Below are 16396 nucleotides of genomic sequence, written 5' to 3' on the forward strand. Positions count from 1 at the left end.
AAACAGTGCTTTATTTTCAGGTACAATAGGTGTATTTAGCAGAGCATTCAATGAAATTGAATGAACAAATATAAAAATAAAACACTAGATAGACTGATTCCTAAAGCAACTGTATTAAAGTTTTTCAGTCAAGAATAATGAGTGATTTTTCTCTCTGCGTTTTGTTGTTTTGTTAACGTTAAATGAATAGTTCCCCCACAAATTAATATTCTGTCATCTGTCAATTCTGTCATAATGTTTTATTTTTATATCATCATTTACTCAAAAGTCGTTTTAAACCGGAATGAGTTTCTTTCTTGTGCTGAACATTTATAAATGCCATTTTGAAGAAGGTGGAAAACCAAACAGTTGCTGGTCCTCAGTGACTTCCATAGGATTTTTCTTTCCTACTATCAAAGTCAATGTGGACCAGCAACTGTTTGGTTTTCCACTGAGTAAATAATGACAGAAATAAAATTTTAGGGTGAACTATCCCTTTAATGACAGTCGACAGCACGTTTAGTGTCCTGTCCCTTTAAGAGCTGCACGCATCTAATATACAGTACAGGCACGCATCCGTTTCTCTCTTAACTATTTACTTTCATTTTAGAGATAACCAACTCAGTCTGTATATAAACCGTGTGTGTTTTGACAGTATTAGCGCAAAAGATAAGTTAGTTGAGTAATCAGGCGCTGTTAGACAGGCGTTTTAGTGCACGTGCTTCAGGTGTATCCGCTCAGAACAAGCGCACGTCAGACCAGCGCGCGAATTAAACATTTAACCAGCAAGGCTTGTGTGCAAATAATGTACTTTTGCGATCGCGAATAAGTGCAGTGTCCAGTCTGAGTAACTCTACTGCTGTATGTCGTGTTGTACAGTATATAGAGACGGAGGCGCCAGAACTGTATTTGATATAATGTGCGCGGTAGCGCGATACTACGATATTTCTTCAAAAGCAGATCGTGGAGACATTTTTATCGTCCACGATCAAAAATCGTCATATCGCACACCCCTATCTAAACATAAAACTTAATCTTCCCAAAGCTGATGTTTTGCTTTATTCGGAGCACAATAAAGCATGTGTGGAGCAAATCTATACATGAATGTGTGACTGCATACACATGAACATACCTACATTCACCACCATTTATGTATTGCCCTTTTCTGACTGTCTGCAGCATGAAGTCTGGTTCGCCAACCCTCTCATGCTCCAATTTCCCCAATAGGAGGTGTTTGGGGACAGAAGCACACTGCAGTATAAAGATTTAAACGCTAACAGACATTAGCTCACCATTTTGATGCCTTGTTTACACATCAGAAGCACTCATCCGTGGACTTTCAACATGTTTTTACACAGAACATGACAGTTTACCTAACGCATATCCAGGATAAACTACTTTAATCTTCTGCATCTGGTGGATGACGGTTACTTACTTCAGTCATCTGATCTCCAGAAGGTGAAAATTGCTCCATTCAAATGATCTGGCTGAGAAAAAGTAAATAAAACAATTGACTGTTTAAAACAGGCTAGTCTTTACAAAAAAAAAAAAAAAAAAAAACATTAATAACATTGCACAAACCTTCCAAACCATGTATGAACGTGTAAAATAAATAAATATTGTTTTTAACTGAACAGTGTACATATTTATTGCACTGTATAAATGCCAATAACCAAGCCAATATAATTTATAATTGTGAGGTCGATCACAATTTCATCACTACTATCATAGTAAATATTCCCACTCTAGTCTTTAACTTTATGTGTAACATATTACACTATACCGTGTTTTTTAATGAGCTTAAAATAAACCACGTGTAAGATCTCCTAATAACCAACCAAACCACAGCATGTGAAAAAAATGTGCTTCATTTGGAAGACTGCTACAGGAAATGAAAACACACAGCTAAATCTACCTAAAGAGTGATTAAAGAACAATGTTGTTTCAACAAAGAAATTTAAAAAATCATTTATTTGCACACATTACGCTTGTTTACGATGTTGTTTACGCATTGCGTGGCACATTTACGTCTTTTCTTATGGCGCCATCATGTGGTGAACTAGATACAGGCCCTTGATAGTGAATATAATAAAGTTTGTTCTTTCTTAGAAAACAAGGATTCAGATTTTGGTCTTAACATTACTGTTACTTTGAAGGATTTTAATATGGCTTTGGAAGCATATTATAGATGTAGATTAGAAAATGTTAAACTCAAACCTTAAATTGATTTCACTGTTAGATAAACTAATTTGAAAAAGTCTCACTTTTATTTAATAAATCTAATTTATTTATTATTTAAAAAAAGAAAAGAAAAAATATTTTTCCTGTGGAAACTGCGCGTTTTAGATTATTAATAGCATATGTTCCAAACACCGAACAACATTTTTTTTCTGAAATTTTATATATATATATTTATTTGATTATTTTAATGTCATATTCCCAGACTAGATCCCCAGTCCTTTATCTTGGTGTGAGGACTTCCTGTCGGGAAAGACTCCACAGCAGCATCATCATCATCACCACCGTTCAGTTCCCAAACTTTACCAACTCACTCTCCAATCCGAAACTTTTCCTCCAGCACCCTCCATCGAAAAATCCGCTGGGAAAACAAAAGCAGAAATGTCCCCTCCATCCGCACGGCTTCAAACCAAACCCGTGATAACGTGTCTGAAGACGTTTCTGATCTCGTACAGTCTGATTTTCTGGGTGAGTTTGTGTTTTCATCAGATTTGTCGTTAGCTTGAGGCGGCTAACAGCACAGCTAACCTTAACTCACTCTGAACAATGGACTCGGTCAACTCTTAGTGTAATCATAGTTTAGAGTTTTAAGATGTCTTTATCAAAAATAAAATACATTTCTAAACATTATTTAAATGTTATTTATCTTCTGATTATCAAAAAAGATTTACACACTTGCTCTCGATTACCTTTTATTGCTTAAGGATGCGTCGAATAATTGTAGATTTTAAAATTGTATGAAGTGAAACATTAATTTTAGGATAGAGAATAAAATGTATTGCAGACGATCAAATACGAAACTTTTAAAATTATTTTGATCGCTGTTCAATGCATTGATCTATACCGAGATTCAGTATGGCAACTGATATAAACAGTTCATCAAACGTGGCCTAAATGGGTGCGAAGTCCGATGCATTGCTTTTATCTCGACTATTTATTGCTATTCACTGATTTTCAACTGGCAGGGGACAGATGGTCATGTTTATAAAGTGGATAAATTAAAGTAATAGTCCAAGACTCAGACCCAATCAGATGCTTATGATCGAAATGATAACTCCGTCATTTATTTACCCTTGGCAGTAATACACATCACCAAATAGGCTTGTCACTACTACAAATTATGAATTGAACAAAATCTTACCAGATTTCAAAGTCATCAATGTCATAAAATAATAACTCCAGTCTGCATCTACTATAAAATATCCATCTTTATCCACATACATACATTTAACTTTACATATATACTATATAGTTAATCTCAACTGTATGATTGAATAGTGTCGCTAAATGTAAACTATATTATCCAGTTAAAATCTGCTAAAATGTGACTATAAGGCGAAGTATATTCAGATATCATACACATTAACATCATGCTCTTCTGAAAAGCTCTTTAAACAATGTGTATGTGTGAAAAGCACTATATAAAATGACTTGGCTTTCATTTATTTTGACCAGTTTCTAAATAGGTCAAGGCTTGTATTTGCCCACAACAGTTGTTGCAGAAACTCCCTGATTCCCTGTTTTTATTTAATGCTCTAAACTGTCCAAGTTTTGAAGCTGAAGTGTAATTACAAGATTTGTAAGGGTAGTGTTAAGAATGGGGATGGGCAAGACCCAGTGCCATAATCCCTCATGCAAATCCATAAACACTTATCGAATATGTCTCTGAGAGTCTTTAACTCTTGTAGTTCACAGGAGTGATCTTGTTGGCTGTTGGAGTATGGGGAAAGGTTAATTTGGAGTTTGACCTCCTTCTGGCTTCAGACAAGGGCACCAATGCACCATATGTCCTTATTGGGACCGGAGCCGTCATCATCATCTTCGGGTTGTTCGGCTGCTTCGCGACTTGCCGTGGAAGTCCATGGATGCTGAAGCTGGTCAGTTCTACAGATTTCACAAGATTTACAGTACAGTTACAGTAGCTACAGCACATTCTATGTATATGGTACACTTAGAATGCGTATGTCCTTTTTTTGTTGTTGTTGTTTTTTTTAAAGAAAGAAAAAACACATACTCTTATGTCACAAAACTGACCTATCATGAAAAATTGCTCATTTGCATTTGAGCCCTCGACCCGGTTACAGAATTTTGAAAAATAAATTCTTTAATTTATATGAAAGCTTAATAACTACAGCCCAACATTTGGAGTCTTACTGCTGCATGACTGCCTTATTTAATAGTTTTGTGTACACTATATATTTTAATTTTTATAGATTTGTTAGTTTAACTTTTTTAACAGTTGGAAAAAATAGCCTCATAAAACATAAATAGAAAGTAAACCGGCTCATATAATATTTATTTTTACCTCACAAGGTTGATGATCGTTTCTGAATGTTTTAAATATTTTAAGATTTTCAGGCCTTTTTTGTGCCATTTTTCTTAAAATTTCATTATGTTTTGACCCTTTTTTGTTGATTTTTGTTGATTTTTTTGCATTTTCTCTTTTCCCCCCTGTAGTATGCTATGTTCCTGACACTTGTGTTCTTAGCTGAACTAGTGGCAGGTATATCCGGTTTTATTTTCAGACATGAGGTAATTTTTTTTTTCTTTATATATATATATACATACATACAGGTGCTGGTCATAAAATTAGAATATCATGAAGAAGTTTATTTATTTCAGTAATACCATTCAAAAAGTGAAACTTGTATATTAGATTAATTCATTACACACAGACTGATATATTTCAAATGTTTATTTCCTTTAATTTTGATGATTATAACTGACAACCAATGAAAGTCCCAAATTCAGTATCTCAGAAAATTAGAATATCAATTAAGACCAATGCAAAAAAAATGATTTTTAGAAATGTTGGCCAAGTGAAAAGTATGAACATGAAAAGTATGAGCATGTACAGCACTCAATATTTAGTTGGGGCTCCTTTGGCCTGGATTACTGCAGCAATGCGGCGTGGCATGGAGTCGATCAGTCTGTGGCACTGCTCAGGTGTTATGAGAGCCCATGTTGCTCTGATAGTGGCCTTCAGCTCTTCTGAATTGTTGGGTCTGGCGTATTGCATCTTCCTCTTCACAATACCCCATAGGTTTTCTATGGGGTTAAGGTCAGGCGAGTTTGCTGGCCAATCAAGAACAGGGATACCATGGTCCTTAAACCAGGTACTGGTAGCTTTGGCAGTGTGTGCAGGTGCCAAGTCCTGTTGGAAAAATGAAATCTGCATCTCCATAAAGTTGGTCAGCAGCAGGAAGCATGAAGTGCTCTAAAACTTCCTGGTAGACGGCTGCGTTGACCTTGGACCTCAGAAAACACAATGGACCAACACCAGCAGATGACATGGCACCCCAAACCATCAATGACTGTGGAAACTTTACACTGGACCTCAAGCAACGTGGATTATGTGCCTCTCCTCTCTTCCTCCAGACTCTGGGACCTTGATTTCCAAAGGAAATGCAAAATTTACTTTCATCAGAGAACATAACTTTGGACCACTCCGCAGCAGTCCAGTCAAGATGCTTCTGACGCTGTCTCTTGTTCAAGAGTGGCTTGACACAAGGAATGCGACAGCTGAAACCCATGTCTTGCATACGTCAGTGCGTGGTGGTTCTTGAAGCACTGACTCCAGCTGCAGTCCACTCTTTGTGAATCTCCCCCACATTTTTGAATGGATTTTTTTTTCACAATCCTCTCCAGGGTGCGGTTATCCCTATTGCTTGTACACTTTTTTTCTACCACATCTGGTCCTTCCCTTCGCCTCTCTATTAATGTGCTTGGACACAGAGCTCTGTGAACAGCCAGCCTCTTTAGCAATGACCTTTTGTGTCTTGCCCTCCTTGTGCAAGGTGTCAATGGTCGTCTTTTGGACAACTGTCAAGTCGGCAGTCTTCCCCATGATTGTGTAGCCTACAGAACGAGACTGAGAGACCATTTAAAGGCTTTTGCAGGTGTTTTGAGTTAATTAGCTGATTAGAGTGTGGCACCAGGGGTTTTCAATATTGAACATTTTCACAATATTCTAATTTTCTGAGATACTGAATTTGGGACTTTCATTGGTTGTCAGTTATAATCATCAAAATTAAAGGAAATAAACATTTGAAATATATCAGTCTGTGTGTAATGACTGAATCTAATATACAAGTTTCACTTTTTGAATGGTATTACTGAAATAAATCAACTTTTTCATGATATTCTAATTTTATGACCAGCACCTGTACAGTATTTCAAATACCATCTGCTTTATACAGCCAAATAATGTTTTTTTCTTTTTTTAAGATTAAAGCAGTGCTTCAAGGTGTCTATAAAAATGCTGAATCGGTCTACAGTGGTAAAGACAACGAAGATCTGGACAGAATCCAGAGAACAGTAAGCATGTATTTGTTTTATTGGGAGCAGTACAAAACATCGGGATTATATCAAACTTCACTTATCTGCTTGAATGTTATTTTGAGGAATGTCATTTATTTATTTTGTCATTTGTAGCTGCAATGCTGTGGAGAGAAGAACTACACCAGCTGGGCAAACACGGAGTACTTCAAAAAAGAGGGCATCCCCAAAAGCTGCTGCAACATAACTGCTGGTGTAAACTGCACTTCTGCAGAACTTAAAGATCTTAACACGGCTGCATCAGTGGTATATCAACAGGTAAGATCTCTGCTGTTTCTGAACACTACTAAATCAACAAAATCATAAGACTTATGAATTCTGGAAAAAAAATCCTTCTCTTGTAGGGCTGTTTCTCCCTGATGACTACAATATTGGAGGCCAATCTTGGAATCATTGCTGGAATTTCTTTTGGAATTGCGTTCTTCCAGGTACTCATCGTGTCCAGTTTTTTTTTTTTTTTTTTTTTTTTTATTTATATCTAATCATATATATGTTTTGCTTTATTTAATTCCTCATCAGCTCATTGGGATATTCCTGGCATGTTGTCTGTCTCGCTATATCACCAACAACCAATATGAGATGGTGTAGTGATCCACAGGTATATTTTCTTACTCTTCCCATTAGGCTGTTCTCTTTAAAATGGCACAGTTTTGTGTTGTTCTATTACATGTCATTTAATGAGTATTTTGATTGATTAAAAAATGACTAGGTTATCATTTAAGGGTTCTTACTGTCGCTTCTGTCTGATTACAGGGTATCAACTGGAGATCACAGAAGGCTGAACCTGACAAAAAGGGAAACCATTTAGTTTCAGTGTTTTGTATGTGTGCCTTAGTTAAACATTTAATTTTAGAGAATTTCTGACTGTTTTTTTAAAGAATATTTCTTCCTCCGAAGGCATGCCATCATTTTGCATTGTTTTTGCCAGAGTGAAAATATAACAACGATTAGAAGTTTGTAGAAAGTGCATGTGTTTTAGCCGGTGTTAAACCAAGAACCAGTTATGCAGTAAAACCGTGTACTGCGCACACCTTTACGTTTGTTTTATCGGAATTAACACATGCTAAAACTTTGCATCTAGTAAAAACACTAGTAAAATTGCTTGCATGCAGCTAAAGTTCAACGTTTGCCAAAAAGGATGTTTTTGAGAATGACTTAATAATTTGAGACATTTAAGATGTTGTCCACTCATCATGTTACATGGGGTGTTCTCTTTATTACCAGCAGTTCATTTTCAAGAACTAGTTTTAATGCATGTATGTTCATTGCCACTTGGATTGCTTCTGTGAAAATAATGTGGTTATTTGCAATTTCTCTGCAGTCTTTATTAATGTAGCAGCTATAGTGTTAAGGTTGTTGAATGAGAAAAGTTTGTCTTCAAAATGTGAAATCTTTTGTCGCCCAGGTTGATCAGGTAACGATATTTAACGTGCATACGAAGCTACACATATCGCCATTATCTATACAAGGGTTGAGCTGTATTTAAAGACGTCTTTGCTTTTGTAAGGAAAATAAGGTGATGTACAATCCAGATTACTTTTTAAACTATAATTCTAGTTTAAAATCTATAATTATAATTCTCTCGTCACTCAAGCATAATCATACTGATTAGTTTTTACAGTAAGATAAACCACCCTCTGCTTTTTATCAGCATATGGGTGTACTTTTGGGGCATTTACACGTTGTATCTTTGTAAGACAACAAACTGTCAACAGCCTGATGTTTTTGTGTAAACTGTAAAATGCATAGAAACAATAAACTGTTTTATATGAGCATAGGCTTCAGACGTAGAACCACCAGATGGCGCTATCTATCTATTTATACAACTGTACTTAGCAATCTGGGTAAGAACCAATGAAGAGTGGATCGAAAGGAGGTCCACAATGGCGAAGTGTGCCGTTTGGGACAGGCATATAATATAAAGAAATCTAGCTAGTTTTTACTATCTTGCTGTAAATCAAGCGGGCTGCAGATCGCATTATTGACATATACGACACTGAATGCCCATTGAGAGAAAATAGTGGTTTGTAGGTTGCATCGCTATTTCTTTAATCACCACGAGCAAGAGCTCGTATTTAAGCACGGAAATCGATCACTACGTTCAGAGTAAAGAAAATGTCATAATTTACACATCCTCATGTGAAAAGATTAAAAGGATACCGACAGCCGTCGATGCAGATGAAATGCTGAAGCTCGATTGGTCCGAAGGCCTGTCAATCACTTGCAGCTCTGCACACCATTGGACGTGACGCTTCCCTGCCTGACGTCAACAGTATAAGTTTGTCTGTCGTCAGTTGAGCGAACAGAAGAAGGCAGCTTTCTTCTCAGTTGGTGCGGTATAAAAGCTTGACTGTTTCGGCAATCCTTTATAATAGTTTGGTTTTGGGTTATTCCAGTCCAGTAAATAGTTTCATCCAGGTTAGTAATTTGCATCTAAATCTTTTTGAGATATATTGCGTTGTCATAGCAAGGTCGGGTGTAGTGCAGCTTGTCTCGTGCAATGAAAGGTTCATTTAGTTCTATATGCTCGTAAGCTCAATTTCAAACACCATAGGCTTTTAATGAGTTTCATCTTAAACGTCGTTTAATATTGTTTGGTTGATGATAATGTGCGGATAAATCGGTGTCTTTAGTTTATTCTTAACAATGACTCTGTTGAACCGCTTAAAAAGCGACACTGAATCGAGGTTGGACTCATTGAACCGAAGAAATTGCAGAGTTGGCTTCATTAAATGGCGGTCTTTCTAACTATAATTTATTGTTTTTAAAAGAAATGTAAACTAAATCTCAGTTCTAGCTGAATCATGGCTGCAGCGGCTGAATTAGGACACGTGAAATCGTAATAAACGCCCTTAAATGTCCCAACAAATGTCTTTATTTGAAGGTTTTACCGCGTGTAGTGTTGTATGTTACCGCTTATGAATTGAAAAGAAAACCGTTCAGTCGGTTTGTCGCTATTCAAAATGGTTGCCCTAATTGCAAGAGATTAGGTCTTAAGACCTTTTTCCATGGCCTTTGTTTTTTAGTTTTAATTGTACCCTTTCATTCCAGCTTTGCCATGATGCAGCTCAGCAGCGACACACAATGCAACAAGCACTCGTTGCTCAATGTCATGAACCGGTTCATGGCTGCTGCCAACAACATGGACGAGACCATCATGGTGCCAAGCTTGCTGCGGGACGTGCCTCTGGAGGACCAGGACAGCCAAGCCTCTGTTAGTCACAATAACAACGAGCCCTCTTTCCCCAACAAACAGAGGGACATGTATGAGCACTACCTTCTGCTGAAGTCCATCAAGAATGACATGGAGTGGGGTCTGCTGAAGAGGGAGATGGGCAGCAGCTTTCTAGAGATGGCAGTGAAGCATGAAGAACCGCAGGTGAACGAAGGAGCTGCAGAGGAAGGCTCTGACCTGGAGGGCCAATTCCACTATCACCTCCATGGACTGTTTGCTGTTCTGTCCAAGCTCACGGTCCAGGCTGACCACCTCACAAATCGTTACAAAAGAGAAATTGGCGGAGGTAGCCTGTTGCGATAGGATGGATTGATTTAGAACTAAAGTGGACTATTTTTGAGCCTTTTGGACTGGGAAGTGAATGGATTGCAGTGGACCTAAAGGGCTTCAGATTCCTCTCTGCCATCAAAAAAGGGTTTCTTGCCCAAATTGGTTGTCCTGTGGCCTGTCTTGGTGGTATCTGGTGATTTCAGGCTGTTTCCTCTAGACACTAAAGGGCTATGAGAGTAATGGGTTTCTTGGGGGGTTTTTTTTTCACACTGACCATTTCAGCAGCGTGCATCTATTCCATTTAGACTTTAGCTTTGGGTTTTGTTTTAAATCTCTATGCCAGGTCAGAAAGCCCTTGACGTTGTCACTTAAAGCTGTAGAAGAATGTGGATGCTGGTAATTCAATTCTTTCTATCAGCCAACCAATGCCTTTTAATGAGGGGATTTGTATGTATAATGCTACTCTTGTGCACTTGTCCATGTAAAATGGCGTGCCTTGTCTTCATTTCCCACTTGTGCTGTTCTCCTATGTGCTTGTCATACTTTGTATCAGTGCGAGTCCCTTTGGGCCCCTATGAGTCTGTATGCCACTTGTTTTTCTGGTTTGTCCTAAAAGATTTCAAGTTTTATATCGTGCTGTAATATAGTGACTTGTTAAATAAAGCATTAACTTAAACTGCCTTTCTGCATTGTCTTCCTCCTGAGCATTTCCTCACCTCTCAAGTGCAATAAGACGACATTTACAAGAGGGCTGGGTCTAATATCATCCCTAAATGGCGCTAGTGAGTATCTGCTAATCTAGTTTCGTTAGGGCTGTGTCTCTTGCATTGTGCGTGAGGAATGTGTTTTACAGAGGCAAGTTTGAGCTTGACTACTCAGTTTTCTCCTGTTTGCAACGACTTAAAGGGATAGTTCACTTTAAACTAAACTTGTCATTTACGTGTCATTCCAAACCTGGAAGGCAAAAGACATTTTAAAGCATGTTGGTAAGCAGGCATTTGTGACTGACTTTTACTGTGTGAAAGATGACATGAGTTTGATTTCTTTTATCTTGTTCTCCATTCCCAGCAGTGTTTTTAAAGGAATAAACCAACCAAAAATCAACTGTTCTAAGCACAATGCAGGTTGGACCTGCATTGTGCAATGAAAGTAAGCTGTGGTTACCAACATCCTTCAGAATATCTCATTTTTGGGATAGAAGTCAGGTTTTGGAGTGTCATGAGCAAGTGTTAACTTTTGAATAAAATGTATATCTAACTCCCTTGAACGGCATAAGCACTGGCTGAAACTGGTGTTTTAAATGCTAATGCAGGCAGTTCCATAAGACATGACATCATTATCAAATATAGCGGTTCAAAGTGCATTAGACCCATAAAATTTGTCTGGTTAAGATTATCAGTTCATGACCTTTTGATCTAATTAGGAAAGTATATCTAATCCTTTAAGATGCTGAGTTTTAATGTTCAGGTCTCAAGCATTGCGAGAGTTTGAAACTTCAATCTAACCTCAATTTCTCCAGTCTCCAAAGATAAAGTATTTAGAGGAAATTATTTGCCATTTTTGCATTTCCTCAAATCTTGCATGCATTTTATATTCCCGTTTTTACTCTGTGATTGAACATGAATACTTTTTGAAAATGGAAACCCTTTTACCTTTCCTAACCAAAGAGCTTCTCATCTTCCCCATACTAAACGTTAACTGAACCATGAACAATACAACTCTGTAACCGTTCAAGCCGCAGTTGTGGTAACACCCATCCTTTGAAGCAATGTACATTGGTGGACAAAAAGAACAGACAAAAGCAAACGTGAGAATCACAGTGATACCAATCAAAATGTCTGCTTTGGTTACAGAGGGGTATATCAGACCAAATGCAGTCCAACCATCTGTCCATTCAAGTGAAATAGGTCAGCGTGAGGTACGTGAACTGGGCCAGGCGGTCACAGGAACAAATCTGCATGATATACAACCAGTAACTAAATGAGCGATCTGCTGCTGTCTTAAAATATAATTTTAAAGGGGACCTATGCAAAAATCACTTTTATAAGGTGCTTGAACACAGTGTATGTAAACAACCAGCCTATAATGGTAAAAATCCACCCAATAATTTTTTTATAATCTCAAATTATAAACAGTCTCTCCATACGAGCCTAAATGTGGCAATTTCTATAAAGCTATAAAAAATATCTTTAGGAATATTTGGAGCTAAAACTTCACATATGCACTCTAGGGACATCAGAGACTTGTTTTGCATCTTGTAAAAAGGAGCATAATAGGTCACCTTTAAAGCTTCAACCAAAATGTAGCATGCTAGGACATTAAAAGCAAGCCTTTTATGTTGTTTCATTCACCCAGAATGCATCTTCGCAGGATCCACATTCATGTATACTATAGAGAATGTAAAGATTATGATGCAGAGGAAAACGTTTTCAGTAGGTTAAGCTATATTTAGTGTCTCTAGATTGCACTAATACATATTAACAGGTGTAAGGATAAACCGTTGTAAATCATAAAGGGACTCATAAAAGCATAAATCAGTTTCAAAATGTTTGGCTGGATCAGCTTGTCCCTATGCCATGGTGCACTGAGCGACTACGTGATCAGGCAATCTAGAGCTGGCCGGGCACGTCCAGTCTGCTGGATGATATCTAACAGCTGCCCTTTACGTGCTCCCGTACATCTTGGCACCCACAAGGGAATGTCGGTGACTGGCATACACGCGTGAGACGTGGCAGAATGTTTCTCCTTCTGTCTTCATGGGTCAAACTAATTTTAAAAGACAGTGATTTCCTTTAAACAAGAACCACAAAGAACATCATAAAAATATATGAGAAAGTATTTAACAGGTTTAGGGAAGCTACCATGAAACTAATCGTAAAGCAAATTAGAAAAAAGTGGTAAGCTACACTACAAACAAAAAGCAGCTAAAACACTTTAGTTATTTGAAGCAATTTTGATAATTTAAAAAATATATATAACTATGCAACTATATAATTTAAACAAATATGTGTTTTTAATAATGGTTTTTAAATGAATTAACTCTCAATGTGGCTATAAATTGATCAGGTAAAAATACAGCTGTATAAATGAATAAATAAAACACCCTCATCTCATTTACATAACTGAATCAAAAATATAGCTAATACATAATACAGTTGAAAAATAAAGCTGTTTTATGAGTTGTCATGATTCATAAAATCTACTCATTTAGATGAACCATCCAAAAGATCAGATTCACTAGAATGAATCAGACTTTCCAGAAAGAACTGTTTAGGAAGAAACGATTCATTAAGATTGAACTGGTGCTATACTGTAAATGAAGAAAGAGAGAGAACCATTTGAACCAATTCAGTGCAATGACACAGACTTGTAATTGCCACACATAAGAGAGGGGGCCATTTATGGTCAACTGGTTCACTTAAATGAATCAAACAATTCAGTGCTTCCCACGAAAGATGACTGTTTAGGACAAACCAATTCAGTTCAATGAATCCAACTTGGTGCTATATATGGGCAGGAGTATCATTTAAGATGAACTGATTTAATGGAATGAATCAGACTTGTAATTGGTACACAGTACTACACACAGGAGAGAGCACCGATTCACTAGAATGAATCAAAAATTTCAGCAGTTCAGATGAGAGAAAGGACTGTTTAGGATGAACTCGTTCAGTATAATGAATCAGACTTGGTGATACAAAGCCATTTAGGATGAACCAATTCAATGGTATGAATCATAAATCATAAATGTTGTAAGTGAAAAACGTAGTGAAGTATTGTCGGTACACTGCTGCTTAATATTATGGTCCTAGGTAATTTATTAATGCATTCTGGCATAATGTTGGGAGGCTGACAGCTGTTAGTGATGCTATGGTGAGATGATCAGCTGGTTTGGGTAAGGAGATGCTCACGCCACTCAGCCTCACAATACTAGGCCTTGTGTTGTATAATGAGAGCCTGTGTGTTCCATCACAGCATTACCAATCTGTCTCTGTACGACCTCTCCGTGCTAAAGCCGAGCTTTCACACCACCCACTGGGCACAAAAGTCAGTAAGCGATTTCAGTTCAGTTCAGTTTTTCATTGTGATTTTTAGGAGGTGCACGATAGTGACTTATGTGACAGTTTCTCTTGCATCCGAAATATGTTCCTGAAAGAGCAATAGAGACATGATTGCATACAAATCCAATAAAATAGTTCCTAAGCAATAGTTCCTTTTTTGTGCCCTAAGACGTTAGTGTAAAATCAGATTTGGTAGAGAAACGTTTACACTGTAAAAAATATATATTTTACAAATCTGTAAATAAAACAGATTTTTGGAGTACATTTTACAAGAAAACACTATTTCAGTCTTTCTGCTTCAAAATTTCACATTTAATTTAGTGTACTATTTGCCAAATCAATTAAATTGTAATTATTTCTGAAATTTACAATTATATTGTTATATATATTTTTTTTTTTTGTGATTGTAGTGTCTGTCTTTTGTCTATGTGATAAAGTCTAATGATTGTGAGTGAACCTGTTGTAACACAAGACAAATTAGGTTTAGGTTAGCATTAGGTTTCCTCTTTCACTTTAGAGCACAAATTAAACATTTAACTGTTTACAAAAAAAAATCTAAAAATTGTTTTTCTCCTTGCTCTTAGGAACGCCACACATTTTTACAGCTTGTGTATATTTAATTATCAGTTTGTTTTTATTGTTTGTTTTCTTCTCTGTTTGCTGTGTTTTAATTTACCTATTGCTTGTATAGTGCTGTAAAGCACTGGTCAACTTCGTTTTTTTTAAACTGTGCTATATAAATGAAATTTCATTGTGTTGTACATATATCTGAATGTTATATAAAATTTATGAAGAAAGCACACTTATTTACGGTACTTTAACTAATCCAGATGTTTATATAATAACCCTCAGACTGCTGATGTAAAGTCACAATGTTTGTCTTTATACTGATATCTTTCCTGTCAAGCTCTTTGTGCAGAGCAAGGCTGAAGTGCAACCCCTTCCGCTATCTGTCACAGGAAACAGAGCCGAACACAGAGCCTGCAGAAACTGTAAACAGTTAGCGAAGAAAAAGCGCTTAGTGACCCTGAAAAGTTCAAATGTTGACTTTATAGTGAATACAAGCTATCTTATCACGAAAAGTTTGCTTTCTTTGTACTGCACTGCAACACTGCAAGTTAAAGACCATGTATAAAATATGCAGAGTCAGAGAGGGCAGAGAATTCATGCTGTCCTGCAGCTGTCTTGCTGTACATGATCAGCTCATGCAGACTATATATGATAAGCCAGGGTGCTCCGTGCACGACATGTAGCTGTAAAAATGTTCAGGGCAGCTGAGGTTACATAAGCCAGTGGGCATGGTGCTCAGCTGGAACATTTACAACATCATGTGTTGCCTTGGTTCCCTCCACCCATACAGACACACGCACAGCTTATCAGTTCAGTGTAGCGTCAGTACAGATATGTTATTTGTATATTTGCACAAAATATTCAAGAAAAAGATAGTATATTAGTCTTCTCAGCCTGTTGTCCTCATAGATTATAGAATGGTCTGTGGTCAGTGTCCTCAGAAAGGATCCAGCTGACTCCTTCATGTGATTTAATCTAATTTGAAGGACAGGAGCGAGTCATTAGGTAGCTTGTCAGTCATGTCCTATACTCAGGGATTCGACTGATAATAATTGAACTGAAGCACTGAAATTATACCACTTTAAAATGACTATTTCAGTTTGAAATTATATATTTCTCAAATTTGAAATCATACATATGAGTATATATAGAGAGAGAGTATAGGTTTTTTTTTATTTTTTATCTAATCTAGTTTAAGTCCAGTTTAGTTAAATGTAATAGATTCTGATATAAACATATTTAAAAATATATATAAACATAATTATGCAACATAAAAAGTGACAATTTCATTACTAAAACAAACATTTTCAATAATAATTAACTGCTTAATGCTTATTTTCTGCCAAGACATTATCCATTCATTCACAAACAGTTCTGTTAACTCTACAACCAAACATAATACAGTGCAATTCAAAATATAAGTAAAGTGCCTCTAAACAATCCATACAGAAAATGATGTCATATTAATACACATTGTTTCATTATCAGTGCTTTTTTTTCAGCTTGCTCCTTTGAAAAGGCCATTTTATGTTCAGTGTTCTGGTTTAAAATGTAATTTCCTCTGCTGTCATAATAAACAGTAACACATAGTTTGAGATGTGGTGGAAATGACATCATCATGGCAATGTTCATGACATCATGACAAAAAAAAAAAAAAAAAAAGTCAGAATTCTTCTGTGATGCATGTTCGAGATTGTTCGTAGAC

The 16396-nt window shown here is 36.7% G+C and overlaps 2 protein-coding genes across 4 annotated transcripts; both read left to right on the forward strand.

The window, feature by feature from the left end:
- The first annotated feature begins 516 nt into the window (after positions 1 to 516).
- LOC306853265 (tetraspanin-7-like) lies at positions 517 to 8327 on the forward strand. The gene is made up of 9 exons (XM_079390547.1): positions 517 to 547; positions 2423 to 2685; positions 3906 to 4094; positions 4675 to 4749; positions 6445 to 6534; positions 6652 to 6813; positions 6900 to 6983; positions 7075 to 7153; positions 7309 to 8327. Exons 2-8 carry the CDS (start codon positions 2599 to 2601, stop codon positions 7141 to 7143), a joined length of 756 nt encoding a protein of 251 aa, XP_079246673.1. The 5' UTR covers positions 517 to 547; positions 2423 to 2598; the 3' UTR covers positions 7144 to 7153; positions 7309 to 8327.
- An 81-nt stretch (positions 8328 to 8408) lies between these two features.
- LOC306853012 (mid1-interacting protein 1-like) lies at positions 8409 to 10741 on the forward strand. 3 transcript variants are annotated; one of them, XM_079390168.1, is made up of 2 exons: positions 8409 to 8973; positions 9607 to 10741. In XM_079390168.1, the coding sequence occupies exon 2, from the start codon at positions 9614 to 9616 to the stop codon at positions 10091 to 10093; it is 480 nt and encodes a 159-aa protein (XP_079246294.1). In that variant the 5' UTR covers positions 8409 to 8973; positions 9607 to 9613; the 3' UTR covers positions 10094 to 10741. The 3 variants fall into 3 exon arrangements, with proteins under 3 accessions (XP_079246294.1, XP_079246293.1, XP_079246292.1); XM_079390167.1 differs by having other exon boundaries at positions 8864 to 8886; positions 9607 to 10735; XM_079390166.1 differs by lacking the exon at positions 8409 to 8973 and adding an exon at positions 9042 to 9084 and having other exon boundaries at positions 9607 to 10735.
- The last annotated feature ends 5655 nt before the right edge of the window (positions 10742 to 16396 follow it).

The sequence above is a fragment of the Barbus barbus genome (genome assembly GCF_936440315.1).
Source record: "Barbus barbus genome assembly, chromosome: 33".
NCBI classification, from domain to species: Eukaryota; Metazoa; Chordata; class Actinopteri; order Cypriniformes; family Cyprinidae; genus Barbus; species Barbus barbus.

What these genes read in the sequence shown, in the direction of transcription:
- LOC306853012 (XM_079390166.1), top strand. Translation starts at nt 9,056, where the DNA reads ATGAAAGGTTCATTTAGTTCTATATGCTC. An exon ending in TCATTTAGTTCTATATGCTC is followed by an intron (nt 9,085 to 9,606) that starts GTAAGCTCAATT and finishes CTTTCATTCCAG; the next exon opens with CTTTGCCATGATGCAGCTCA.
- LOC306853265 (XM_079390547.1), top strand. Translation starts at nt 2,599, where the DNA reads ATGTCCCCTCCATCCGCACGGCTTCAAACCAAACCCGTGATAACGTGT. An exon ending in CGTACAGTCTGATTTTCTGG is followed by an intron (nt 2,686 to 3,905) that starts GTGAGTTTGTGT and finishes TAACTCTTGTAG; the next exon opens with TTCACAGGAGTGATCTTGTT. An exon ending in CATCAGTGGTATATCAACAG is followed by an intron (nt 6,814 to 6,899) that starts GTAAGATCTCTG and finishes CTTCTCTTGTAG; the next exon opens with GGCTGTTTCTCCCTGATGAC.